This window comes from Alligator mississippiensis, chromosome 7 (genome assembly GCF_030867095.1).
Source record: "Alligator mississippiensis isolate rAllMis1 chromosome 7, rAllMis1, whole genome shotgun sequence".
Classification (NCBI taxonomy): domain Eukaryota; kingdom Metazoa; phylum Chordata; order Crocodylia; family Alligatoridae; genus Alligator; species Alligator mississippiensis.
The window spans coordinates 17387652-17413080 of NC_081830.1; the positions used below are offsets into that span (position 1 = coordinate 17387652).

Genomic DNA, 25429 nt, shown 5'->3' on the forward strand with positions numbered 1-25429 from the left:
TGCGGGGACTGCAGCCCAGGAGCTGTGAGCTGCCTCTCCTGGCCAGGGGCGGCCCCAGCTGCAAGCAGGCTTTGTCCAGTCACTGCCCCACATCCCAGGGGCCAGTCCCACCAGGCAGCTGCGGCGCGGCCAAACGTTCACACAGCTGACCTGCTGCGGACATGCACTGAGCAGCCCCCATGCACCCAGCAGTCGTCACATCTGCAAGACTGTGGCATGTGCGGGCAAGAGCACACCTGCCAGCCAGCTGCCCCACGGCCACCCCACAGAGCAACTGACCCTCCCTACGTGCGCGTGCATGCACACACACACACACACACACACACACGCGCATGTGCATGCACACACACAAACGAACAAAAGCCAGAGGTGAGGAAGCATAGACATGTTGCATTGATGTGCACACAAGTGTGCTTCCTCTGCATGCATGTCCCACAGTGCACATACACTCACAGACGTGCAGGTGATGTGCAGCTGCTGGCTCTGCCCCTTCTTTTCCCAGGCGAGGGGGTGCATGCCAGGGGGTGAGAGCCCAGGCACCATCTAGCCCCTGGCCCATTGTCCCACCCATGCCCGGGCCTATATCCATCTGGCACCCCAGCTTCGTGCGCTTCGTGTGTGGCTAGTGTTGCATGCAGCAGCCCAGGCCCGGGGCCAGCACCTACAGAGCAGGTGACACCGGGCCAGGCCGGCTGGAGCTAATGAGCCGGCAGCCATGGGGCCTGTGCAGCCAGTCTTTCAAACTGCAATTTGTCTAGGGTGAGCCAATCCTGGACCGGGCCTGTCACCCGGCCAATGGCCGCGGGAGCCGTGGCCGCCTAGCCAATGGGGGCCCGGTATTCTAATGGACCACGTCTTTATCAGAGAAATGTTGCTTCGCCTGAAGTTAAACTTGGGTGGCAGGGGCTGGGGCGCAGCCGCTCCGGTGCAAGGACCCCAGCCGCGCCGCCGCCACCATCGCATGGGTGCACCTCGCTGCAGGCTGCACCGCTCTTGCCTGCCTATCCTCCCTGGGGAGGCGTGTGCCACCTGGCCGTGGCGGCACTTGCTGGCAGTGGCTGGCGCCCGTGCGGCACACTAGGGCGTGGCAGGACCGTGGCTGCCCTGTAGGCTCCGGGCTGCTGGGGATGGGCGTGCTGCGGCACAGCGTGGGGCTGCAGCGCTGAGGGCAGTCTGGGCGTGGTGCCGGCCGGCAGTGGCAGTGGAGCCATGGACTCCAACCTGCAGGGCACCTTCCTGCTGAACGGCCCCTCGCTGGGCCCCTTCCCCGAGGTGAAGGCGCCTGTGTGCCAGTACTCGGTGCAGAACTCCTTCTACAAGCTCAACCCCCCGGCCCTTGGCGCCCAGCTGGCGGCTGGCACGCCCCACGGCATCACCGACATTCTGAGCCGGCCGGTGCCGGCGCCCAGCGGCAGCCTCCTCTCGGGCTACCCGCATGTGGGAGGATTTAACGGACTGGGCTCCCAGGGCGTCTACTATGGCCCCCAGGCTGGGAGCTTCGCCAAGGCGGGTGCCGAGTACTCGCCCCGGGGCCGGAGCTGCTGGGCAGACACCGGGCAGGACTGGCGCGGCAGCCGGCAGTGTGGCAGCAGTGAGTACCATGGGCAGGGCAGCATGGGGTGGGGAATGGGGGGCAGTTGCAGGAGCCCAGGGCACTGCAAGAGGGGGCCCAGGTCTGGCACAGCATTTTTCCCCCACCCTTCAGCTTGCCCTGCCCAGGGGAGCACGGCACCGGTGCTGCTTGGAGCCGCACGACTCGGGTCCCTAGGGGATGTGGCCAGGCGGAGCGGCTGCACCTTCCTGCCCTGCCCCCCAGCCATGACGGTGGGTCCCCCGGGACTGAGGGGACGATTCCTGCTGCTGTGGGCACACGGGGAGCCACTGCACGACAGCCGCAGACTCTCTGCTGCGCTGGGAGAGAGGGGGAGGCTCTGGGGACCTTGCAGAGGAGCCCTGCTTTCCTGGGAGTGGGAGCCCAGCACCACTTCCCACTCCCCGCAGCCCCGTGCACCCCAGCTGGCCCCGGGATGGCACAAGGGAGCCGCCAGCTGGGGGCCCCGCAGCAGCGGGTGGGGTCCCTGGGAAGCATCTTCAATGCTGAACCAGTGGGCTCAGCCCCAAACCAGCACTAGGACTCCCCTAGTACTGAGCCCTAAGCCCCCTCCTCACACCTTCCCTACGTTTCTCAGACCCAGCCAGCCCTGAGGGGGGCATGGGGTCCAACGCAGGGGCCACCTGGGCTTGGGTGCCGCAGCAGGCGCACATCCCCCCCACTGGGTTCCTGGCAAGCACCGGGGTCCTAGGGTGTGGAGACAACCCCAGCAGGCAAGCTCCGACCTCAGGGGCAGCAAGGCAGGCACCCATGTCTCCGGGTGCTGCCCGGTGTGGTGCTGGGAGCTCTTGGTGGCAGGCAGGGACCGCGCCTCTGGGCAGGGAGTGTCGTCCTAGGCTGGCCGAGCCCCCCTGCTGCACAGGGCCACAGCAGAAGAGGGGGCAGGGCTGTGCCCCCGCATTGTGGGAGCAATCTGGAAACGGGAGCTGCAGCCTTCTCTGGGGCAGCTGCGGCTTGGGTGGCCTGCAGGGGTGGGGGGTGGGCAGCAGGGGTCTACACTAGGGCAGCCCTGCCTGGGCAGCTGTGGGCAGCAGGGAGCTGGGGGGTGCATATGGGGAGCTGTGGTCACGTCTCCCTGCAGGGTGGCTGCCTGGGAGGGGCAAGGGCTAGTCCCGGAGCTCAGCCCCCCTCTCCCCGCAGCCCCCGTGCACCTGACAGACAGCGTCCACAAGAAAAAGCACACGCGCCCCACCTTCACCGGCCACCAGATCTTCGCCCTGGAGAAGACCTTTGAGCAGACCAAGTACCTGGCGGGGCCCGAGCGGGCGCGGCTGGCCTACTCCCTTGGCATGACCGAGTCCCAGGTGAAGGTGAGTGCCAGGCCTGGTCAGGGTGCCTGGGGGCAGGGCGCATGGCCTGGTGCCCTTTAGCCTGAGGCCGGGCCAGGCCGGGAGCTGGGCAGTGCAGGCAGGGCCGGGTGCGGGGGCCTGACGCTGTGCCCTCCACGCCAGGTGTGGTTCCAGAACCGCCGCACCAAGTGGCGCAAGAAGAGCGCGCTGGAGCCCTCATCGTCATCGCAGCTGCAGCCGCAGCGGGCTGGCGGTGGGGAGCGCGGTGCCTCTGAGCCCGAGGACGATGAGTACAACAAGCCACTGGACCCCGACTCAGACGACGAGAAGATCCGCCTGCTGCTGCGCAAGCACCGCGCCGCCTTCTCAGTGCTGGGCCTGGGTGCCCACAGCGGCTGAGCCTGCCACCAGCCCTCACTTTGACCAGAAGCTGCCGGGGTGGGGGGATGCGTGGGAGTCAGAGCCCATGCCTATGTCCTCAGGGCTGGGCTGCCCATGTAGCGTTGCCGGATGGCCAGCCCGGCTCAGCTGCAGGGTGCGGCAGCCAGAAGCGCAGGGGCAGGGGCTCTGCTCCCCGCGGGCTCTGCATCGACGGGGGGGCAGGCCGTGCCTCAGCATGTCTCGGGGAAGCCAGCCGTCAGCATTGATGAAATAAAGGTCCCAGCCAGGCGTCCGGGTGGTGATTCCGTGGGGTCCGGTGTAGCTCGCAGCTCACGGCAGGGGCTGCAGCCAGGAGGGCTGGCGCTGCCCAGGGAGGGGGCACAGGGCCAGCTCTGCTGCAGCAGGCTGCACGGGGGAGCAGGGTGCAGCGCGGCCGCTTGAGGCTCCTGAGGTCCCTGCTCGTTGCCGGTGCTGGGAGAAGGGTGGAGGAGCAGGGCTGCGGGAAGCACCAGAGGTCACGGCTGGTCCCGCCCCGGCAAGGCCAGGCCAGCCCCTGCCCGGACTGTCCCGTATAACTCCTCCATGCAGCAAAACCGTGCAGCCAGCCCTGATGCAGCTTCAGACTCGGGCAGCGCCGGACCACGGTAGCCACATCCTGCTGCTGCGAGGTGTTAAAATCCGCTCCAAAGATCAAAAATCAGTGGGGCCGAGAGGCTGCAGATTGCACTTCAGAGCCAAGCAGGGCCCAGAAGGCAGTACTGGCATGGGGAAGCTCACAGCCCCGATGCTGCGGGCAGCTCCTGGCACAGGCACTCGCACGGGGTTGGGGGGGCCCCTTCTTTTTTTGCCTGTGCCTGGAGTTTGCACTGGGGCGTTGCCTCCCTCGCTCCTCATTAACCTGGCGCTGACCTCTGTCCCTGGAGCTGCCACGCTGCAGGCCGTCACGCGCCCCTGCTTCCACCCGCCCACGGCTCAGCACCCGGGCGCTGGGGCCTGGCGAGTGGAATGTGTTGCTGGGGTACCAAGGAATGCCCCTTGCCACCCCTGCCCGTGCCAGTCCAGAGCTTGTCCCTGCCCTGGGGTGTGGGCCCCAGCCCCTAAGACTGGGGTGTGGGCCCCAGCCCCTAAGACTAGGGTGTAGGCCAGAAATGGGGCTGCTGTGGCTGCCCCTGCCCCCCCGCAAACGTGGCGGGTAGACAGTGCTCCCGTCATCCAGCCCCAGGCCCTGTGCTGCACCACAGTAGGGTGCAGGATAAAGCCCCATGGGGCAGGCTGCCCTGTTCCTCCTAGCACCAAGGAGCCCCTGAGCCCATAGCAGCTGGAGCCCTGGGAGCAAGAAGGGCCCATGCCCGCTCCTACTATGGCAGGTATTTGGGCCCTGCTCAGGATGGGCTGCAGCATGGGGTTGAATCCTCTTTTCCAGCCTGTGCTGGGAGGCCCTGGCCCGCAGCCCCCACAGGCTCTGGCCCATGGGGTAAGTGCACACACCCGGCCCTGGCACTGGTTGGAGCCTGGCTCCAGTCTTGGGGCTGTTTGCTGCTGTGGGGCTGGAGCCGGGGCCCATGCTTCACATAGCGGGGGGGGGTGGGGGGTGGCACAGCAGTGTCCCCTCCTAGCGCTGTGCTGGGACAAGAGGAAGAAGGGTAGCAGGGCTGCACGAAGGGGCTGGAGAGCAGTCCAAGCGCAGGGAGAAGTGGGGGCACGGCCAAGCTGCACCGAGCCCAGCCTTGTGTGTTGGTGGGGTGGGAGGCAGAATCAGCCCTTAGCCCCAAGCAGGGGGGAGGAGGGTGGGGAAGCAAGTAAGGGCCAATTAAAGCCATTTGCTGGCTTCTTAAGAATGGGGGGTGGTGTTGAAATCAGGCCCACTAGGGTCAATTAAGATCTTTTTCTGCCAGGAAGGAAATGCGGGGTGCCGGAGGAGCCGGCTGGGAGCCTGGAGCAGGGCAGTGCCCGGCGGGGGGGGCCGGGAGCGGGTTCAAAAGTCGCCGGCGAGGCCTCTCGCTGGAACCGATTAGCAGCGAGCAAACATCATTTATCTTGCGCGCTGAGCGGGAGCCCATTCACCTGTCGCAGCCGCACAATTGATGCCGCGTCGATAGCCGGGGGAGGGCGGCCCGGCCCGGCACGGCCCGGCCCCGCCAGCAGGCACGCAGCCCGGCCCGGGGGCGCGTGTACCCGGCCCGGCCCGGCGGGCGCTGCGCACGCTGGCAGCGAGGAAGCGGGTGGTTTAGGCCGGGCCGGGCCGGGCCGGCGCGCGCGGAGGAGCCGGAGGCGCAGGTAGGTTTGGGCCCCGGGCGGGCGGGCGGGCGGCGGCGGCGCTGATGGATGGCGCGGGCGGTCGATGCGCGCAGAAAATTAAAACAATCTAAAAGCGATTAAGCGCCGCTGCTGTCGGGCTGACGGATGCGGCCCGCCCCGCGCCCCCGCCCGCCTCCCGGCCCGGCCCGGCCCGGCCCCGCCCGCCCGCATGGCCGAGCCGAGCCGAGCCATGCCAGGCCGGGGGGCAGGGGCCGGACATGCGGGGGTGCCGGCGCCCCGCCCGTGCCCGTCTTCGTGCCCTCCCGGCGGGCGGCTGGACGCGGCGGGGATCGATGGCGCCGGCCGCCGCCGTGATGCATGGCGCACAAATGGGCGGGTCGATACTTTTAATCTAGCGCCAAATTTATTAACTTTCCCATCGGGCGGAGACGTATCGACCGCGCCGAGATGGATGGGCCGGTGGGGGGGGCCTGTCCCTCCCTCTCCCCCCCCCGGCGGCCGCTCCGAGCAGCCGGGCCGGGGCCGGGGCCGGGGCCAGCGCTCCGGGCTCCCCGCCGGCCCGGGCTGCCGGCGCTCGGCTCCGCTCAGCCCCGCAGCAGGCAGGGGAAGGCAGCCCCCGCAGCACCCAGAGTCTGAGGGCAGGGCCCGGCCCAGCGGGGCTCAGGAGCGGCTCCGGTCCTCGTGGTTGCCCGAAATCATCTTGCTGTAAAGCTTCTGCTGCTCCTCCTTGAACGCGTCCTTCACCTTCTCCCTTTTGAGGCCCCCGTCCCTGTGGGGGTGGGGAAGAGACAGAGTCAGGCGGCCCCAGTGCCCCGTCCACAGGGGGTGGCTGTAGCAGCTCAGGGCGCCCACTGCCAGAGGAAGCTCGGGCTCTGGTTTTGACTCACCAGAGCAGATCCACCAGGCCTCCTTGCCTGGCGATGGCCGACTTCACCCGGTTGGCAAACTGGACGGCGTCCTCGTCGGGCTGCGGGAGAGCAAAGCGGTTGAGTGCCATGGGCCTGGGGGGCAGGTGGCTCACGTGCACATGCACACAGGTGGGCTAGGCACTCACCTGCCTGGTCATGGGGGGAAGGTACCAGACACTGCAGACGATGGCCCAGCTAGTCATCATCCTCAGCAAGTAGGTCACCATCCCATACTTGCTGCTGTTCCAGAAGGCGTCTCCGAACTGCGGGTCATACTACGGGGGGCACAGAGTCTGTGACTCCAGGCCCGTGTCCCCAGCAAGGCTGCACCCCAGGCTCCCCCGCCATCTGGGCACAGGTGCAGGCACCCTCAGGCATGCACGGCCTGCTCCTACCATGCAGGACAGAGCCAGGAGCACAGGGGATCTAGAATGGGCCAGAGCTGCTGGGTCCCCTGCCTCCTGCAGTGCCCAGGCGGGTGGGAGGCCCCAAGCCAGCATGCTCAGGGCGCTCCTCTCCAGGCAGAGGGCGGTGCTCTCACCTTGATGGCGACAGGGTACACGGTGGCTCCTATTTCAAAGCTTCCTTTCTTGAACATCATCACAGATGTGTTGTTGATGCAGGTCCCTGTGAAGAGACAAGTGCTGGCTCTTAGCTTCTCTCGCAGATGCGTGCTAAGCCCTCAGCTGTGCACAGCAGGACTGGACTGCTCACTGCACCCAGTTGCTAGCCTAGGGGGCAGGCAGGAAGCACTGTGCCACCTGACAGCCCCATGCTGCAGGATGGGGATCCAGCCTGCCCAGCTCCGATCACACTGCCCAGGCCTTGGTGCTCACCTTCTGGAAAGATGAGGATGGGCAGCTTGCTCTTGTCTTGGACGTGCTCCGTCAGCCTGCCAGGAAGAGTGGGCACCGGTCACCCTCCTGCCCCCGGCCTCCTCGCTAGAGCCTCCTGCCCCGCGCCTGCCTGCAGCCCTACCTTTTAGCCACCAGGTGGCGATCCTTGACCTCGGAGCGTTCAAACCAGACATGGGGACAGGCCTTCACCACGGCCCGCTGGATCACGCCCATGAGCCCTCCGTGGATCTGGCCCACCTGTGCCCGCCCAGGAAGAGGATGCAGGTCATGCACAGGCTACCCGGCTCTACGGCCGCAGTGCCAGGCTGCCCCCCTCACAACTGAAGCTCGGATGCATTGCACAGCCATGGGGAAGCCCAGGGCCAAGGCAGCACAGATGTCTGTAGCTGGGGAGCACAGAGCAGCTGAATCACCCAGGCAAGAGGGGCCTGGGGCACGGGCCCAGGGACCAGGCCTGGCACCGTGGAAAAGGACCCTGTGTGATGGGAGGAAGCCAGAGTTGGAGCCACCCTTACCATAGCATAGTAGCCATCACTGGCCAGGATGATTACATCGATCGGGGAGGTGTGGTTGGCCACGCAGATGCCTCCGTTCCGTGGCCTGTTCTCCCTATGGGGAGCACAAGAGCACAGATGGGGAAGAGCAATGAGGAGCGAGCCCGCCGGAAGTGGCAGCATGGTGGGACCTGGGGCTGCGGCTGGTGCAGGCTCCTTACCGGTCATGGTAGGTGATGATGGCAGTGAGGGCACGCACACAGATCCGGTAGCACATCAGGTGAACGTGCTTGCTCAGGAACTCCTTGCACCTGGAGGGAGGACATGGGCACTCAGGAGCACAACGTGGATGTGGCGCATGGACTGGGCTGTGGCCAGTGGCACTGATGGCCCCCAACCCCAAGGAAGAGAGGCTGAGAGCTCCCCCTCCCCTGACAGGCACGTCTGGTGCCAGCTGGAAGGGGCTCCCACTGCTCCACTGTGACTCCACCCGCACACCAGTCGGGGGCAGGCAGTGGAGGCCACCACGCTTCACACATCCAAGCTGGCTGAGTGCCTTGCTGCTTCTGGAGCCGAGGGCTGCGAGCCCTGCTGGACCACTTGCGCTCTGTTCATGAAAGCTCCTGTGGCTGGGGCCAGAGACACCAGGGACCACAGCCCTCGCTTGCAGGCAGCCAGCACCCTAGTGAGCTGCACTCAATCAGCTCACCGTCCGTTAGGCAGGAGTCCCACCACTGAGGTGCCGATCACCAGCAGGCTGACGCCAGTAAAGGCCAGGGCTATCCTGCAGAGAGAGAGGAGGTTAGCGTGGCCCTGGTGCCTGGCCCTCCTGTGTGTGGCAGTGCCCCAGAGACTGGGGCACTTTTCTGGGAACACTGTTCCCTAGAGCTGCCAAGAGGCTGCTGGAAATCTCCTGGCCCTCACCACACTAACTCTGCAGCTCCGTCTGCCAGAGCCAAAGGCAGAGCACAGAATCCCCCAGGCCCTGGCTGGGGCTGTGGCCACACCTGTCCTGGTGAGCCTGGGCAGGGGGGCTCTGGGCCACGGCTCACCTGAGTGGCAGCAGGAAGCAGTAGCGGATGAGCACACCCAGCCCCCACAGCACGGTGAGGCGCAAGCTGATGTATTGGAAGTTGTAGTTGGTTCGGCTGAGCAGGTTCCAGGACTCCAGCTCCTCGGCCGAGAACCGTTTGGTCACCTCATCATCCATGATGGTCTCAATGCCCTTGCGGCAGAAGTAGAAGATGTCGGAGAGCTCGAACTCGGGTGCATCCAGGGCCTTGCTGCTCCCGCTGCGGCGGATCTCCTTGATCTCCTCCTCCAGGGACATGGGCTCCTTTGCAATGATGCCTGCAACGAGGCATAAGCCTCGGTAATGGGCCTGGCCCCAGAGTGCCCCTGCTCCCCTCCTCTCCCCTGCTGCGCCTGAGGAGCAGTATCCACCTGCTCCCCTTCCAGACCCCTGCCCTGAGAGGGGAGTGCCCCGGCTGTGTACAGACACCAGGACATGGGGATGCACACTGCAAGCCCTCACCATTAGCGTAGGGCTTGTACACGGGGTGGTTCTTCTCCTTGGCGCCACGCTCTATCCGTAGTGTTGCCCACTGCAAGAGAGAGGCGGGGTGAGCAGGACGTCTGGGGCCTGCAGCTCTGCCTCTCCGCGTCCCTCCTCCTGGGCACAGGCAGCGGATGCAGAGATGGGCTCATTCAGTGCCTGGCAGAGCAGGTGACCGCCCAGCCCAAATTTCCAATTCTCATTTTTTCCGTGCTGTGTTTCAAGGTCACTGACGAAACAGCCGGGCGCGTGGTGGGACCCTCCCCCTACAGTCAGCAGCTGCTCCCCCTGCCCCATGTGCTCGGAGGCAGCAGCAGCAATGGGCAGCTGTCTGCCAGCAGCTCCAGCAACGGTGCCCAGATTGCCTCCGATTCCCAGGAATGTCTCCCCTCCACCGCTCCTCAAGGACACACGATAGAGTTCAGCCGCTCGGCCTACTCTCTTTGCGTGATCAACAGGTCCTGCACCCGCCCTCAGAACAGACCTGGCAATTGTGCCCAAAGAGGATCCCATGCACACAACTCGGCCAGTTGCCCCATCCCTGCCTGGGCCTAGGGGAGGCACTACCCCTTGTGGGGCAGGTATCCCACTCTCCTACCCTGTGCCGCAGCACAGCTGAGCAAAATCTGCAATTGGCACCACTGCTGACCTGACCCGACCCCATCAGCGGTTGTTCCCACAAGGGCAGGCTTGGGAGAACGCCAGAAGAGCTCTTTAGACGCTTGCAACAGGCGCGTTCCTATTGCCTTTCCACTCCCGGGTAACGCGGGGGCACAGCACAGTCCCTGGTCCGCCTGGGACTCGTCTCCGCAGCCAGCCTTGGCTGTCAGGCAGCCCCGGCAATCCCCCCTGGGCCAAGGGCAGGCAGAGAACAGCGTGGCCTAGGCTGGAAAATTCCACTTGGCCTCTCTGTGCCAAGAGACAGCTGGGGCTCCATGGCAGCTGCAGGTCCAGAGGGCGCCCGGCGACCCCCAGGCAGGCATGCTGCACGCACGGGGCTCGGTGGCCTCCTGAGGTCACTTGCAACCCTTGTTTTTGGTGAGTCTATGACGCAGAGAGCTGGGGACACAGGGGCCTGCAGGGCAGAGAGCCCTGGCCATGATGCCCCTGTGTTGTCACCCAAACCTGCGCTGGAGATCAGCTGCTTCCGCTGCCCTGTGCCGAAGCCGGTGCCAACCCCTGCTGGGAAGCAGCTGCACACCCGCTCCTCCCCTGTGCCCTGCTCCCCCATTGGGCTGCTCCCTGGAGCGTCACGGCTCTCCTGGGCTCTGCCGGACACAGGGCATTAACCCCTCCGGGTCCGGGCCCCTCTCTTGCACGGCTCCGGACTTGGCCATGCCGGATGGAGCGTGCGTTTTGGTGCCCTACAAGCTGGGCTCCGCTGCGTGCCACGTGCTCGGCGAGCGAGATCTCCCAGTCGCTCTCCCCTTGCCGGCCCACGCCCCCTGCCCTGCCGGACTCACCTGGAAGATCTTCAAGAGCGTTTTCATGTACAGCCTGCGGATGCCAAAGGAAACCCCGAAAACAGCTGGCACAATGATGAAGACGAGGAGCAGCGTGAAGAGGACGGTGAGGGAGATGCCGAGCAGGTTAGCCACCAGGCTGTCAAAGGGGAGCAGCAGAAACATGGCGGAGGGTCCGGGCAAGGCCGGCGCCCCGAGGGCCTGGAGCAAGGGGCTGCCTGCAGTGCTCAGCCTGCCCTGCCGTTGCTCGCCGACAGCCTCTCGCACACACTGAGCGCCCGGCGGCTCGCGGCCCCCATTCCAAAGGTCACGTCCCGCGCCGGCCGCCTGCAGGAGAGGGAGCACGAGGGGGTCAGGGGATGCGGCATGCACGCGGGGCCGGGCTGGCAGAGCAGCCATCCCCGGTACCCGGAGTCCCGGGCAGCTGCCGGGAGCACGAGGGGCGTCTTCGTAGGAGCAAGGTGGAGCTCGTCGCTGCCCCCGCATTGGAGGAGCGGGAGGGAGGGGGTGTCCCGTTCGGTCCCGGGGCGCGGGGACGTCCCCTGCCGCCGGACACTCACATGCCGCCAGCATTGGGAGAGAGACCGGGGGTCAGCCTGGGCTAGGTCACGGTGTCCTGCCGGGCTCAGGCATGGGCACGGGCACTGCGGCGGGCGGTGCTGTCCCAGGTGCTGCGAGGGAGGCGGCCGTGCACGTGCGCGTGCCCCGGGAGGGGGGGGCGGTGCATGCCCGTGCGTACACACGTGCGGGCCCCAGCGGGACGCACCACCCGCGCGCCCGGGGGGGGGAGGGGGGGGAGTCGGGCTGTGCCACGTCTCGGGGCGGGGGTGCGCGGCAGGGCCGGGCCATCGCCTCTGAGCGGGGGGGGCGCAACCATAGCCGGGGTGCTGGGGGGGGGGGAAGCAGCCAGGCGCTACCACTGCGCGGGCAACGGCCCCGTGCGGGGGGAGGGGAGCGGCCCGGGGTCACTCACCTGCCGCCGCCGCCGGGCCCGGCCCCGCCCCCGCCACGTGCTGCGTCAGCGCGCCGGGCGAGGCCGCCAGCCAATGGGCAGCGCGGGCGGCGCCCCGCCCCCGGGCCGTGGCGCGCGGCGCCCAGTGTGTGCGTGTGTGCGGGCGCCGCGCGCGGGGCTGGCGGGAAAACGAAGCGGAGCTCGGCCAGCGCTGAGGTGACGTTTTTTATTAAACTAACTTGGTGTTTGCAAAACAAAACAAAATAATAACAATAATAATGATAATAATAGTAATGATGATGTGCAGGCGAGGGCATGGTGCCCAGAGGTCCCTCGGCCCCCTGCAGGGCCCCTGGGTGGCCCCCCAGCGCTGGGGCTTGCTGCTGCCCTAGATGAGCTGCACGGCACCTGAGGCCACGAGGGGCGCGATGGTCTTGTAGCGGATCAAGTGCTGGGAGCCCTCCTCCAGGTCGATGGTGTACTCTCTGCAGGGCGGACACCTGGTCAGAGGCCCGCAGCCACGGAGCATGCAGCAGGCGGTGGCGCCCGCTGGGGTGGCAGGGGTCTGGCCTGGCTGTGCCTACTGGGATGCCCCGAGCCCCTGACCCGCCCCACCTCGGCTCGTCGGTCTCAGGCTCCACCAAGATGTTCTCCTGCCGCTCCAGGACGCGCAGGAACACGAAGGAGTCCAGGTTAGGCTTGGGAACTGCGTGGGAAGCAGGGCGCTGAGGGGCCAGCCCGCCCCTATTGGCCCCTCCGAGCAGTGCTTTCCCCCCACAAGATGCCAGGCAGGCCGGCGGGGGGTTTAGCAGTGTTCCCTTCGTGCACGTCCGTGGCACAGGAGACATGCCGGGGTGGCAGCCCCGTGCCAAGTGCGCACCAGCAGGGCGGTGCTCGGACACGAGCATCTCCCCGGAGCCCCGGCCCCTGGGTGTTGGCAAACTCTGAGGTCACCAACACGCGCCCGTACCAGCCTGGAGGAGATCCACCTTCTGCAGGTTGGGCGGCATGTGCTTCAGTGCCACGCTCTTCAGGTAGCTCTCCGTGTTTGCCATGTACCTGCAACGAGTGGCTCATGGGCACCTCCACCCCTGGCACAACCGGCCCAAGGTGCCAGCAGCCAGCACCACGTATCCCTGGGCCCAGCCGTGCCCACGGGGTCAGGAGCAGCAGCAGCCTGGCTGCCCCAACCGGGCAGTGCCCCATGATGCAGTCCCCCTCGGTGTACCCGCTGCAGTGGGCACAGCCTCCTCCCTTCCCACTGCCAGGGGCTCTGCCCTGGCACAGGGCACTGAGCAGCAGAAGTGATACTGCCTCCCCAACCCCTCTGGGTCACTGGCTTTGCTCAAAGCCCTGGGCCTAGGCAAGGCTCCCGCTGCCTCACGCCAGAGGGAAGTGGCAAGCTGTCCAGGCTGCGGCCTCTCTGCAGTTCGGTGGGCCCCAGGGGACTCGTGGGTGCCAAGGCTGCTCTAGGAAGAGGTATGGTGCATGCCATGAGGAGGAGGTGTGTGCCGGGCTTGCCTGCCCTTGCCCAACTCACTCCTTGGCAAAGGCAAACTCCTCCGGGGACAGGATGGAAGGATCCCCGTCCGCGCGGGACTTCTCCTTCTCCAGGACATGGGGGAAGAACTTCTCGATCTGCCAGGGGAGGAAGACCGTCAGCTGCCACCATCAAAGCTCCCCCAGCCCAGAGTCTGGAGCCCGCTGACAGGACCCATTGCTGCCCAGGCCCGCTCGCAGCAGCACTGAGCCCCCAGCCTCGGGGTGCCTCTCCCCAGCACAGAGCACCGGGAAGGCGGGAGCCCCTGCTCCCTGCCCTCCTGGTGTTACCTTCCCCAGGCGGCAGCGCAGGTAGCTGCTGAGCACATAGCGGATGCGCTCTATCTCCATGCGGTGGATGCCAACCTTCAGGTCCACGCCCTTGACTCGCTTCAGGTTGGACTCCTGCGGGCACAGCACAAGGCGTAACCGCGGGAAAGGGCAGGTCACATGGCTCCGTGGTACGAGGCACCATGTCCCTCCCTGCGTAGGGACCCGGCAGAGGAATCCGAGCGCAGGCCCCAAGTCCAGTGGCACAGGCAGCAGCCAGGAGCGCGGGTGGGCCATTCTCCCTGCCCGCGGGACACTTGCACCTGCTCTGCACGAAGGAACCGGGGCCAGCAGTGGTGCGGACCCTGCAAGGCAGTGCCCACAACAGCGGAGCACTGGGCGACTTCTGCAGGCTGCCACCTACCATGTGCTCCAGCTGCTCCATCACGCACTCCACCACCTCCGCTTTGCTCTCCAGCAGCTCCGGGGCAAACTTCTCGTTCAGCCAGGCCTGGCGGGGGGCAGGGGTGAGCATGGGGCCGGCTCCCGGGTTGGCACCGCTCCCGTCCGGCCCGGAGGTAACCTCGGCGTCCGTCCGCCCCCCGCCCCGCCCCGCCCCGCCCCGCCCCGCCGACCTGCTCCAGGCTGCGGATGAGCTGGGCCGGGGTGAGCACCAGCTCCTCGCTGCCGCCGTCCGAGTCGTGCCCGGCGGGATCGGGGGAGTCCGGGCTCTCCGCCATCCCGGCGACCGAACTCCCGCCAACTGCTGCTGACGTCTAGCGTGACGTGAAGGGGGCGGGGCTTGCATTGTGCATATGCATGAGCCCCGCCCCCGGGCCCGTGCGCGGCTTCCTCCAGCGCTTAAAAGGGCATCGCCTCCCGCTGCCGCTCAACTACCGGGGCCGGGTGGGGGAGAGCGGCTATGTGCACATGCACATGCACATGCACGCAGCTGCACAGGGGCAGAGGCACGGGGCAGGGGCACGGACAGACCGCGATCGGCTGCCCGGGTCCGTGGCTCGCTTTAAGGGGCTGCCCTGTGCGCATCGTTGGGTGTGGGGCGGGCCGAGACACCCTCGGCATGGGCCCCGCCGTCCTCTCCAGCATTTCCCAAGGGAGCAAGGGCCGGGGGCCGCAGCAGGGCCCTTTCCTTTGGGGTGCCCAGTGGAAGGGAAACGTGGAGGAGGGGGTAGTTTTTTGGGGGTAGATATAATCTCTTGTATTACACCTACTGACGAGCAGGAGAGTTTTTTGCAAGCTCTGGGGCACAAACACCCTCCTGGCGGGGCGCTCCACCTCTCCCAGCAGTGCTGCGCGCGGCCCAGGCCAGCTCTGCCCTGCTGTCAGTGTTTGCACCTTGCTTGGGTCACTTAAAATCTCTAGCCTCTGAACAGGCTTCCAGCAGGGGTGGTGCAGTCAGTCGCCGGCTCTGCTGGTCTTTAAGAGGAGGCTGGACAAATACCTTGTGTTGGTTCGAGCCCAATTACGTCCTGCCCATGGCAGGGGACTGGACTTGATGGTCTTATCGGTCCCTTCCAGTCCTTTCTAGGATCCAAAAAAAAAAAAAAAGAGCAATTGGATGGGAGATTTTGTTAGCTCCCAGCCCACTCAGGGAGTTGACTGCTATTGCTGCCAGTCTTGTTTCCTCCTCTGCGTTCCCCTTGCTGGGGAGGGACTGCGCACTAGGATGTGTGTAGGGGAGGAACCTCCCCTTTTCATGAATGGCTCCTTTCCAAACTGAAATATTAGCTCTTATGGAGAGCCCCAGCCTGTAAATACTCTGGCTCAGATTTAGGACCCCTTCAGTGCGAGGGCTTCCCCTGTCTTTCATCAGGGTTGTTGCTGATGCACACAAGCACACCCCTCCGTCCCCAGCTCCAACAAAGAGCATAAAACCCAACCCTACTGCATCAGTCATTGTAGCAGAAACAGAGCAAGGTGTGCACTTTCACATGGCTTAAAGTTGGTTACCAGCCATCACTTTTGTTTAGAGGAAATCAGTACTTTTATTCAGGCCAGTGCTACCAAACAGGACACAGACACAGTATAAGAAAATTTTACTAATCCATTAATAATTCTGCAAAATTATTGCAACAGGTGCAAAAGGCAAATGCACTTTTACATTTTAAGAGAGACAAAGAAAAAGTCTTCTGTACAATTAAAACAGGAAACAGATCTCAAAGAGGAGGGGGAAAAAAAAGAAAGAAGTGGTTGAACAGGAAGCCTGGAATCTCCACTCCAGGATTAGCACCTACAGTATCACTGAAAACTCGACACTCCACCTAGTTGCAGCAGTTGTCTTGTTCTACAAGTCCCACAATGGACAGTGGCTCTCCAACCAGGGGGGCCATGCTAGTTTAACCCAGCCTAAGTAAAGATCTCATGTTATACAGGAGAGGGAGACAACAGAAAATATTAGGCCAATTTTGTTTGGTGGAAGTTTTACTCAGAAGATGCCCAAGGTAGCGTAGCAGGTATTGCTGAGGAATGTTAATTCATGGGAAATACGGCATACTGCACAGCTCTGCTCTTCAGCAGTTTGCCAGCAGCACGAATTAAGAAACCAACTTACACACTATTGAGTAATCCATCAAATCAACATTTTGCTATAAATTATACATAATAAATCCATAGAAACAAAACAGTTCATTACATTTTACATATTAACTTTCAGGGGAGGAGTAGGGATGGCTACATGTATTGGTTCAGCATCCATTTTATTGTACTGACACAGTTGAAGGGAACGAGCAAGACTGTCTCTTCCCGCGAGTGTGGAGAACTCCAGTGACAGCAGTAGATTCCCAGGGCACCAGCAAAGCACCCAGTAACAATACTAGCTATCGGGGGTTAGGAAAAACAACTAAATCATTAGAAAAACCTTTCTGCATTAAATTCCCGGTGAGCGTCAGCTCAGGAACCTGAGACTGCTCTGTGCCTCGAGTCACTTCCTGCTAGGCAGAGGCACTGTGTGCAGTGAGTGTATTGCAGGCTGCTCTGCCCTGCACTGGAGTGTGGGCCTTGTTTCTGGCACAGACTCCCTGACGTCAGACTTGCAGCCTGACGTGTCGGAAGATTTAACTGGTGGGGAGGGAAACAGCTGCTTCCCACTGGGCTGAACTGCCCAGTTCACTTGCTGAAGAGCAACAGCTTTACTTTGCCCATTCCTTGTCCATGGAAACGAACAAGATGATCCCATTGCTTAAAGCTTGCCACAGGCCACAAAATGGATGCTGACCAGCCAGAAGTTTAGAAAGTTAGTCTTGGTAAGTAGATGGCACCACAGGTCTGGCAGCAGAGAGGAATGATGCTCTAGAGAGGAGGTAGGGGAACGCTCTGATGCGGCAAGTCCACTGCTGAGCCGGGGGCTGGAAAACAAAGAGAATTGGAGCAGGTTAGGAGCCAGCACTGCAGAGAACCACACAAGACGCCTTTGCACAGGCCTAGCATGTAGCCTAGAGATGCACCCTCTTCCTAGCAGAGCTCTAGTCTCCCACGGTTATGGATTCTCTCTCTAAACTGTGTATGTAACCCGGACCAGCTTCCCGGCCAGCGTAAACAGGCTGTCTGCGACAGTCTGCAGGCTTCAGGTGCAGGGCTTGCACTTGGGAAGGCAGACCCCTGCTTAGGCCCCACTCTGTGTGGAGCTTGCTCCTGGTCTGCCTACAGCTTTGAAAACAAAGTGGTGCTGAACCAAAATATTTGCAATTCATGAAACTATCCAGAAGTTCCTAATGTAAATCTTTTCCAGTATGAGAAGGTTCACAGTTGTTTGAACACGGATAGAGCAGGCTCATGTGTGAGTGTCCTCAAAACCCGCATCATCTCGGAAAAACATTCCAGTTTGCAGTAATCGCCATTAAATGAGTCGTGACAAAAGGGTTGTGCCAAATAGATGCAGCTGCAACTGATAAAACATAACCTTGTTCCAATGGCAGCAAGCATAAGCCACGAACTTGATCGAGTTCCTGACTGCTAACAGCCAGAGAAGTCAGATAGGACGTTCTAATCAGAAGTGGAATCAACTGTTACAGTATTTTGATAGTGCAGAACTTGTCAGCAATACATGTTCAGCAGCAAGAGTCTCAGGCCTTTCTGTCCAGAAAACTCTTGTCCTGGCTGAGTCAGAGAGACGGTACATCTGGATTAGTCATGACCAAGTAATTACCAAGAGGCAGTTCTATAGGCACCTAGCAAAGCCCAGAGGAGGTCTGTGGCATTTCTCCCCTTCATTGATATGCCAGGCTGCGTACAACCTGATTTTTTTGTTTTTGTTTGCAGTGTTCCTACTAAGGCACAAAGCAGCTTATTTGCTGGCACATTGTGTGCCCTGCGCCCAAGAGATTTACAAATATGAGGTGCCACGACTTCATTTTAGATGCAAGAGGGAAATGGCAGGTGAATTCAGCCACCTCTAGAGTGGAAGGCAGCTGTAGCCGAGCAGTGGAAGTGAATACTTCATCAGGCTGAAAGCAAAATGGAAACAAAGGGAAGGGAGAACAGAATGACTCAGTCTGGGGTTCTGCCAGAAGCGTAATCCCAGTACCCCGACTCCTATGGAAAGCATTAGAGGATCCTTAATGCACCCCAAGTCTTTAGGCTTCAATTTTAGAAACTGCTTTAAAGATGGAAGCTTCAGCGGAGAAGACCTAAGCTCCGGGCTGCAGCACTGGCTCAGCACTGATTCAGAAGGAAAAGCAGCAGTGACTAAGCTACCCATGCCACACCTAACAGCAAAGGGATTTTTCTTGAATGTCTTCCACCCATGTACTGACCTAGCTTGACTCTCTTAGCTTGCGAGACCTGCTGGGGATCTCGCACGCTGTGGACTGCATGGGCTCCCCTGTCATCGCATGCCATTAGCACAAGAGTCATTCCAGGGCCCAAGACAGCTGATGAACCAGTAAGTGACTGAGTTCAAACTTAAGCCTAAAGTCCTGAGCTGCTTCACTTACAGGAGGGAAACCTGAGCAGAATCAGAATTCGTGGGTCTATCCAACCTGTGAGATAATGATTTCTGACACAGTACAGCAGAAATCAGATTTAAGATTATACATGTTTACATAATTAAAATCTGGATTTCATCAATGTGAAATCTGGCATCATCTGAAGTGCATTACCATTCAGGAGCACGCTGCCAAGTATTGATATTTTTACATCTTCCGCTGGGATTTAAAGATTTCATCCACACAGAAGATTTATTTAAAGAGCCTTATGATTACATGCAGCGGTTGGATAAACATTCTGTCTCGGCAGGGGAGGGGAAAGTTTATGTCTTCTGAATGCACAGAAGCCGGTTATAGATTTGACATGTAATGCAAAGTTAATATTTACCTTGGGGTCCGTGGTTTTATCTTCCACTGCTCATACCTCTGTCTTCATAAATGGTGATTTCAATCTGCACAGCACGGCTGTTAAGAAAACGTGCTACAGGAAAAGGAAGACAACTGACAAATGACAAAAACCTAGCTAGCAGAGCCTTTGATCACATCAGCTGTTAGATGAGAAGTGTTGCTAAATTTCTAAACATCCCACACAATTTCTGGTTTTGCATCCTGACTTGCCTTTTAATGAGCATTCACTTAGCCTCAGTGTATGATATTGCTCTGAGGCTGCCAACATTCACACGGGTTGTTTGTACATTAAGCCAAATTTTACTGTAGCCTTTTCCCCTGCTCAGTTACCTTTTACATTTCTATTCACCAAAGTCTAGTCACTTCTTTCTAGTAACTTCTAGGAAACAGTATGAGGGTACTGGAACTACATAACTGCCAGCTGTAAGCTATTTGGGCAAATATTCAGATGAATCCAAACAACTGCAATTCATTAGGATGACAGCTCACCACACACTACGCGCCTATGCATTTCAAAAGGGCTTCAACTTCAGAATTCTCAATGGATGAAACGTATTACTTCTGCTTCCCCAATTACAGTTACGAGATGCCTCTGCAACCACCAAGAACAATGCTAGCTGGAATGCCAAATCACCTGCAGCGGGCTCTGAACTCCAGAGCACAGCTCGTAGGGAGCTCATGTTGTAACTGAGAACAAAACCCGGGGGAACTACCTCACCGCTCAGGCAGGTTCTGGTGGGGGTGCAGAAATAACGGCAACAATTCTGAGTCAGCCAAGGCCGACATTTTCTATGAAAAATAGTTCTACAAGTTCTCACAGTTGTTCAGATAAGAGGAAGTCTACCAGCCAGTCTTCCAAATGGGGTTTAAAACCATAAGACGGGTATAAAGATACTCAGCTTATGAAAAGCATCACTGTAAAAGAGGGCCAAGCAGCATTTGTCACATGCTCTATTTCCACATGACCTTCTAAACAGGCAGAAATTTTATCTGACTAAATTCGGAGCAAAGACTGCTTTGTAGATTACAGACTAGATATTTTGAAGCACGAGCCACAACCTTCATCTGATCAGGGGTGAATTAATTCCTAGGCATGTGCCATGGTGAGAGAAGATGTCCGTCTCTGTCCCTCAGGCCAATTTCAAAAAGAGTCTAAGACCTCAAGGTGGATACAACTCTGAGTCCTCTCTCAATGGGATCCGTCAGGAGAAGGCCCTGGGGAGCGTAGATCTTCTCATTCTGTTCCTGAATGTACTTGGCAATTTTCTTCAGAACCTGGGGGCAGAACACACAGATGTCAGCTTCTTCAAGTCTGCTCTCACATCAACCTCCCACACAAAGTCCGTTTCCGTCCCATCTCTGCAAATACAATGAGGAAGGGGCTCTAATGACTCTACTCGACTTTGTCATGGATGGGGTGGTAGTACTTGGAGAGCCCGCTGTAATGAGCCCAGTAAACTGCACATGACTAAAGCACACCTTCCAGAAGGCACCTGCATTGCGCTCACCAAGCTAAGACTAAGTCTTTCACTGATGACATGTTAATATAGATTTTTACAGAATATAACTGATAGCAGGGTTTCTGATGCTGTGAAGCCTTATCTTCAATCCTGAGCTGGAAATGTAGATGATATATGTACACATAAGTATCTTGGTTTTAAGTGAACAGACTACATGTGTTCTGTGACTAGGGATCCAATACAGCCCCTGCACTGGCCTTGACTGAGTGACTTTTTGTACTAGAATCAGTGGAATGAAGCTTCCCAGGTCTTGCCCATACTGAACACTATTCTTTCAGGCTAGTAAGAACCCCTCCCAACTTCTCAGCTCAGGAAGCTTTTTCTGTCCAAAGTCTTTGGTTTCTTATCTCTGAATTGGGCACATCTCCACTTTCTTCAAAGAATAAATGGAAGCAAGCCAGACAGATATCCAGCTCAGATCCCATTTGCATCTCCGCCAAGCCCCCAGGAAGGGAAACTGGAGATGCCCTCTCCCTCACCTCAGTCCATTACGAGGATCACAAAATGACTGCATGACTGATTCCCCATAAAGAATTCCTGCAAATCACCCAGCCTGTACAAGGGACACCATAGGCCAGGTATATTTAATCAAACATAAGTTTTCATGAGTGAACTGTCAGGTGAGAGTTTCAGTGTGACACTGTGTATTTAGATAAAAAGTGAGTAAAATGGAAAAATGATCACAGCATGAAATCCGCCCTTTATGTGGAGAGTCAAACAGAATCTATTTCATACGTAACAGTTGAGCAAGAGGGGAGCAGATCTGACACACAAGGAATTTCAGGAAGTCGGTCTGGCATGAGAGTTTATTTCGGCTTTGTACTAGAGACTTCACTGTGCTACTCATCACTGTAAATGAAGTAAGTCTTCAATTAATGTAGTGTTGAGTGTTGTCTTTCAGGTCATAAAGCAAATCAAACTGGCTTACCTTTTCATAATGTGTCTCCATGCACAAGAAGATAGTGTAGGCAGTCAGGCAGGCCAGACAACCTTCGAGATAAGATTGGCCCCCAAGTTTCTCGGCTTCTGCATACAGGTTATTCAGAGTTCGCACAGTCTCTTCAAACTGCTGCCGATCGATCTGCAGAAAAGTCCAAGTTCAGCAAGCATGCTCAGCAAGTGAGCTCCACTGACCTCCTGTACAGACATCCACCTCACTTTTACCTTTTACAGCTGTAACCTACACTGCCACTGAGAGACCGTTTGCTTCAAACAGGCACCGTGGAGAGAGCCACAGCTCCGTTTAGTATAAAACGGCCTCCAAAAACGGCAGCTCTTGTTCAATTTTCAGCTAAGCAATTACATCAAGAATGAATTCTACCACAACTGAAATGCTGTGCCCGCAAGCGAGCACAGATAAGAATTGGGGTCTGATGTGAAAAGAACAGATCAGAGGGAAACAGACTCGGGATTTAAACCACTATTCAATGAAAGAGCATATAGGCAAATCTCTATCTGAATAAGGCCTCAAGTATGGGGGATTGTTGCTCCAGTGCCAATCAAGCTTGTGAGTGATATAAACAAAGATGTATCAGATTTGATGTGAAAGAGAAGGCAAACGTAGCCTAAGTGATATTTGCCAACAACAAGAAATGCACAAAATATTTGACCAGGAGGAGTTACTCCACTAGTTGAAGGAAGTGTTGCAAATAACAAAACCCCGCACATTGATAGAAAATATAAGAGGGTGTTTGTGATGCTGCTGAAGCGCAGGCTCAACAGAACGGCCTTGTCAGAGGATGGGTTTCTATACAACAATACATGCCTTATTTCTCAGTGCCCCGGCTGCCCTTTGTGTTGTGACAAGGGCACAGATCAGAGAGAGAATCAAAACAGAAGGGTTTCATAATTGTTGGAAGTTAGACTTGTAGGCACATTTGTATGTCTAGATTTCTACATCACATTCAAAGTTCGGTATTTTCTAATTACTGTTTGCATAGGCAAGAAGCAAGAGTGTGGAGGGCATTTCTACTTCCCTGCCCACAGGAACCTACCCTTTATTTAACTACAAAATGTCCCTTTCAGCTAAAATCCCAAAGATCAGTTTAGGTCAATTTGAAGACAACTAATCATTTTGCAGACTTTTGTCCCCCAGGAAAGCAATGCTACCCAGCATGTAGAGGGAACAAGACTACTCGCCTTGCTCACTCAAAACAACAGCGTCAAGTAAACACAGGAGGACAGCCATCTGCTCTGGGCCATTTAGACAGGGACTATTTCATCTCGCTGCTGTCAGACAAACCGAGCCTCCCAAGCCACTTGTGTCAAAGCAGCGTGGCGTGACCTCGCACGCTCCGACACACCCGTGTCCCCAGACACTGTAGGTGCCCGGGGTGCAGGACACAGCCCTTAGCTCATACCGCAGGAGCTTTAACACCCGGGCTCTCGGCAGGCATTCGTGCCACCCTGGCGCGAGCATAGAAACGCTAAGAGCGGGGACCTCGGGGGCGACTGGAGCCGGAGGCTGAGGGTCAATCTGGCGGCTTTCGTCATGCTTTGTAACAGGGGCACTCCCACACGGCCGTGGCTTTAATTATATGTCTTTAATAAGCAGGTGCTTGGCACGAACCACTCATTCGTGAAACATGCTGTTTTCCAGGAGGAGCGAGCAGGAAGCGACAAGCAACTCGGCGGTGTCCTCCAACCTGCGACACGCACACCACTACCATTACTGTGTATGACCAACTTGGCAATTACTTTACGTGACCCAAACGTGCCGGGGGGACTTAAGGCGGTCCTATTTTAAGCCGCCATAACAGCTCCCGGGTGACAGCCCCCGGGCCGGCCTTACCCGCGTCTCCAGCTCGGCTGGGAACTTGGTCTGGAACTGGCAGCGGGTGCCGCTGCTGTAGTCGCGCTGCACGAACACCTTCCCCGACACGGGCGCCGGCTGCGGCCTCATAGCGCGGGCCTACGGGCACGGGCCGTCCGCCTGTCGCCGCCACCCCCGCGGGCCCGATCCCGGTCCCGGTCCCCGAGCCCTCCCTGCACGGGCCAAGCTTGCCCAGCCGCTGTCGCGCCGCGCGCAGCCTCACTTACGGCTGTCGCAAACGCGCCGTCACCCACCCGGGGGTGCGCATGCGTCAGTGGGGCGGGGCGGGGCGGTGGTGTGGGTGGTGCGTGCGCAGGCTTGTGGGCGCTGCCACGTGTGCGAGGCTTTGAGCCCGTCTCCTCGAGCGCCCGTCGGTTGTGGGTGCAGCATCTGCAACCCCCACAAGCCCCTCTCAGGGACTCTCAGCTTTGCTTCCTCAGGACCTCCAGATAAATGGTTCGGTTTGGATAGCCCGGTTCTGGCTCTCTCGCTTACCATGAGCAGCATACAGAAAAATACTTGTTTTACATATTTTTCGGGGTACGGTACTTTCCCCCCCCAGCAAATTACAATCATTTTTTGAGCTTTCAATGCAATCGTTTGGTATTTAAGATCTGGCCAAGCTAGGCTGGGCAGTGCAGCTGCAAGAGTGGGCCCGTGCATGGCGGCCCCCTCATGGCCCGCTTCTGTCGCACACAATGTGTTGTGGTGCAGGGTAGCAGGAGCGTGGTGACCCCCCCTTGGCACAGCACAAGGGACACAGGGGTGCGGGACTCCCCAGCAGCTGCTCCGCCGCCTCTGTCAAGCTGTGGGCAAACTGCCCAGCATCCCGGCTTGAGGCACACGGTGCTCCTGTTGCACAGGCGTGTTCTGCGCTGTTGCAGCAGGGGATGAGCAAGCACAGCTTGCAGTGCCTTCGCCTCCCCCAGCTCTGTCGCTGTCCACACGCACTGCTTTGGGGCACCACGCTGCACCCCGGTGTCCTCTGCTGCCCCACTTAATCCTGTGCCCAGAGAAGTGGGGGTTGAATATGTCACACAGTAAGGCACTGGCACCCTGACCCCAGGAAGGAGGCATCCTGCTGGGGCTGCAGGAGTGTGGTGCTGAGCTATGGGCAGCACTTTACTCTGCTGGGGCTGCGTCCAGGTGTGCACGGATGTTTGGTTCCCCGGGGACGAGGAGCGGCAGCACACCTCGTACCACTGCCTTGTCCCCAGGGAACGCCCATGCCATGGACACAATGGCACACCGCAGGTTGCCCTGGGGAGGGGAGGGGAGGCCGGGGCCAGCAGCTGTGTTGACCCCAGCAGCTTTCCCTAGGGGCCAGGGAGCCTGGCCAGCAGCCAGAGCATGGCTACAGAGGGCAGGCTCCAGTTTTGGCCAGTGCACACTGCCCCCACATGCACTACCCCACTTTTTTTCCACACTGGGATCTTGATCCTGGGATCTTGCAGGGTCACACCTCCTCCTGCTCCTCCCTTCCTCCCCCAATGCAAAGTAGCAGCGCAGGGAACACCTGAATGTGTGGTGCGTGGCACTGCAGGCAGGTCTGTGACACCACGTACCACACGGCTGTGATCGTCTAGACGTGACCTGGGAGTCCAAGTATCAGGCTCGACAGAGGCATTTCATGGCTCTGCTGTCCCCAGCCTTCCCCTTGTTTAAATCACCGTGGGACATTTCATCACTCCCCATCTCTGTTGGCCATAATTTCTCGAGTGACTGGCCCTTTCAGGGGCTCTCTGCACCACTCAGGTCAGGCAGGTGCTTCCCATCCCCAAGGTGGGTTTTTTTTTGCTGGTGTTTTGGGACATATTTCAGTATGGGGACATTGGTATCTAGTGCCCCCACCACCTCATAGGGACTGAGAGATGCACTGCAGGCTCCATGGGTTCCTGTTGCCAAGAGGAAAACTGTTCTGTTTAGTAGGAAGTCTCCACGTTTACCCAGTGAACTGAGGAGACTGCTGACATGAGCAGCTAATCCAGAACATGCACGGCTGTGACAAACACAAATACACCAATGTTTATTTCTTCATTGATTTATTTGCATGGCGTCTTTTTATCAAACACCTCCCAAGGGAAACAGTCCCTCCCTGGGCTCTGTGGAGAGCTGAGAGAAAAGGGTTTGGTGAAAAGGACCAGCAGGGTTTGGAGATTCAAAAACC

At 59.3% G+C, this 25429-nt stretch overlaps 4 protein-coding genes across 5 annotated transcripts; 1 reads left to right on the forward strand and 3 right to left on the reverse strand.

Annotated features, from left to right (window-relative positions):
• Positions 1-82: 82 nt before the first annotated feature.
• Positions 83-3725, forward strand: NKX6-3 (NK6 homeobox 3). The gene is made up of 3 exons (XM_019498319.2): positions 83-1591; positions 2753-2922; positions 3064-3725. Exons 1-3 carry the CDS (start codon positions 1210-1212, stop codon positions 3298-3300), a joined length of 789 nt encoding a protein of 262 aa, XP_019353864.2. The 5' UTR covers positions 83-1209; the 3' UTR covers positions 3301-3725.
• A 2200-nt stretch (positions 3726-5925) lies between these two features.
• GPAT4 (glycerol-3-phosphate acyltransferase 4) lies at positions 5926-11497 on the reverse strand. Of its 2 annotated transcripts, XM_059730628.1 has the most exons (13): positions 11379-11497; positions 10819-11145; positions 9335-9404; positions 8853-9150; positions 8510-8584; positions 8022-8111; positions 7822-7915; positions 7428-7543; positions 7286-7341; positions 6991-7076; positions 6596-6724; positions 6429-6508; positions 5926-6310 (listed from the first exon to the last, which is right to left on the reverse strand). In XM_059730628.1, the coding sequence occupies exons 2-13, from the start codon at positions 10981-10983 to the stop codon at positions 6202-6204; spliced, it is 1368 nt and encodes a 455-aa protein (XP_059586611.1). In that variant the 5' UTR covers positions 10984-11145; positions 11379-11497; the 3' UTR covers positions 5926-6201. The 2 variants fall into 2 exon arrangements, with proteins under 2 accessions (XP_059586611.1, XP_006273580.2); XM_006273518.4 differs by lacking the exon at positions 11379-11497 and having other exon boundaries at positions 10819-11294.
• A 485-nt stretch (positions 11498-11982) lies between these two features.
• GINS4 (GINS complex subunit 4) lies at positions 11983-14358 on the reverse strand. The gene is made up of 7 exons (XM_006273517.3): positions 14215-14358; positions 14004-14090; positions 13601-13714; positions 13311-13408; positions 12741-12829; positions 12386-12476; positions 11983-12255 (listed from the first exon to the last, which is right to left on the reverse strand). The coding sequence occupies exons 1-7, from the start codon at positions 14317-14319 to the stop codon at positions 12159-12161; spliced, it is 681 nt and encodes a 226-aa protein (XP_006273579.1). The 5' UTR covers positions 14320-14358; the 3' UTR covers positions 11983-12158.
• Positions 14359-15621: 1263 nt separating this feature from the next.
• Positions 15622-23478, reverse strand: GOLGA7 (golgin A7). The gene is made up of 5 exons (XM_006273516.4): positions 23242-23478; positions 21379-21531; positions 20104-20205; positions 18911-18974; positions 15622-16944 (listed from the first exon to the last, which is right to left on the reverse strand). The coding sequence occupies exons 1-4, from the start codon at positions 23350-23352 to the stop codon at positions 18927-18929; spliced, it is 414 nt and encodes a 137-aa protein (XP_006273578.1). The 5' UTR covers positions 23353-23478; the 3' UTR covers positions 15622-16944; positions 18911-18926.
• Positions 23479-25429: the final 1951 nt, after the last annotated feature.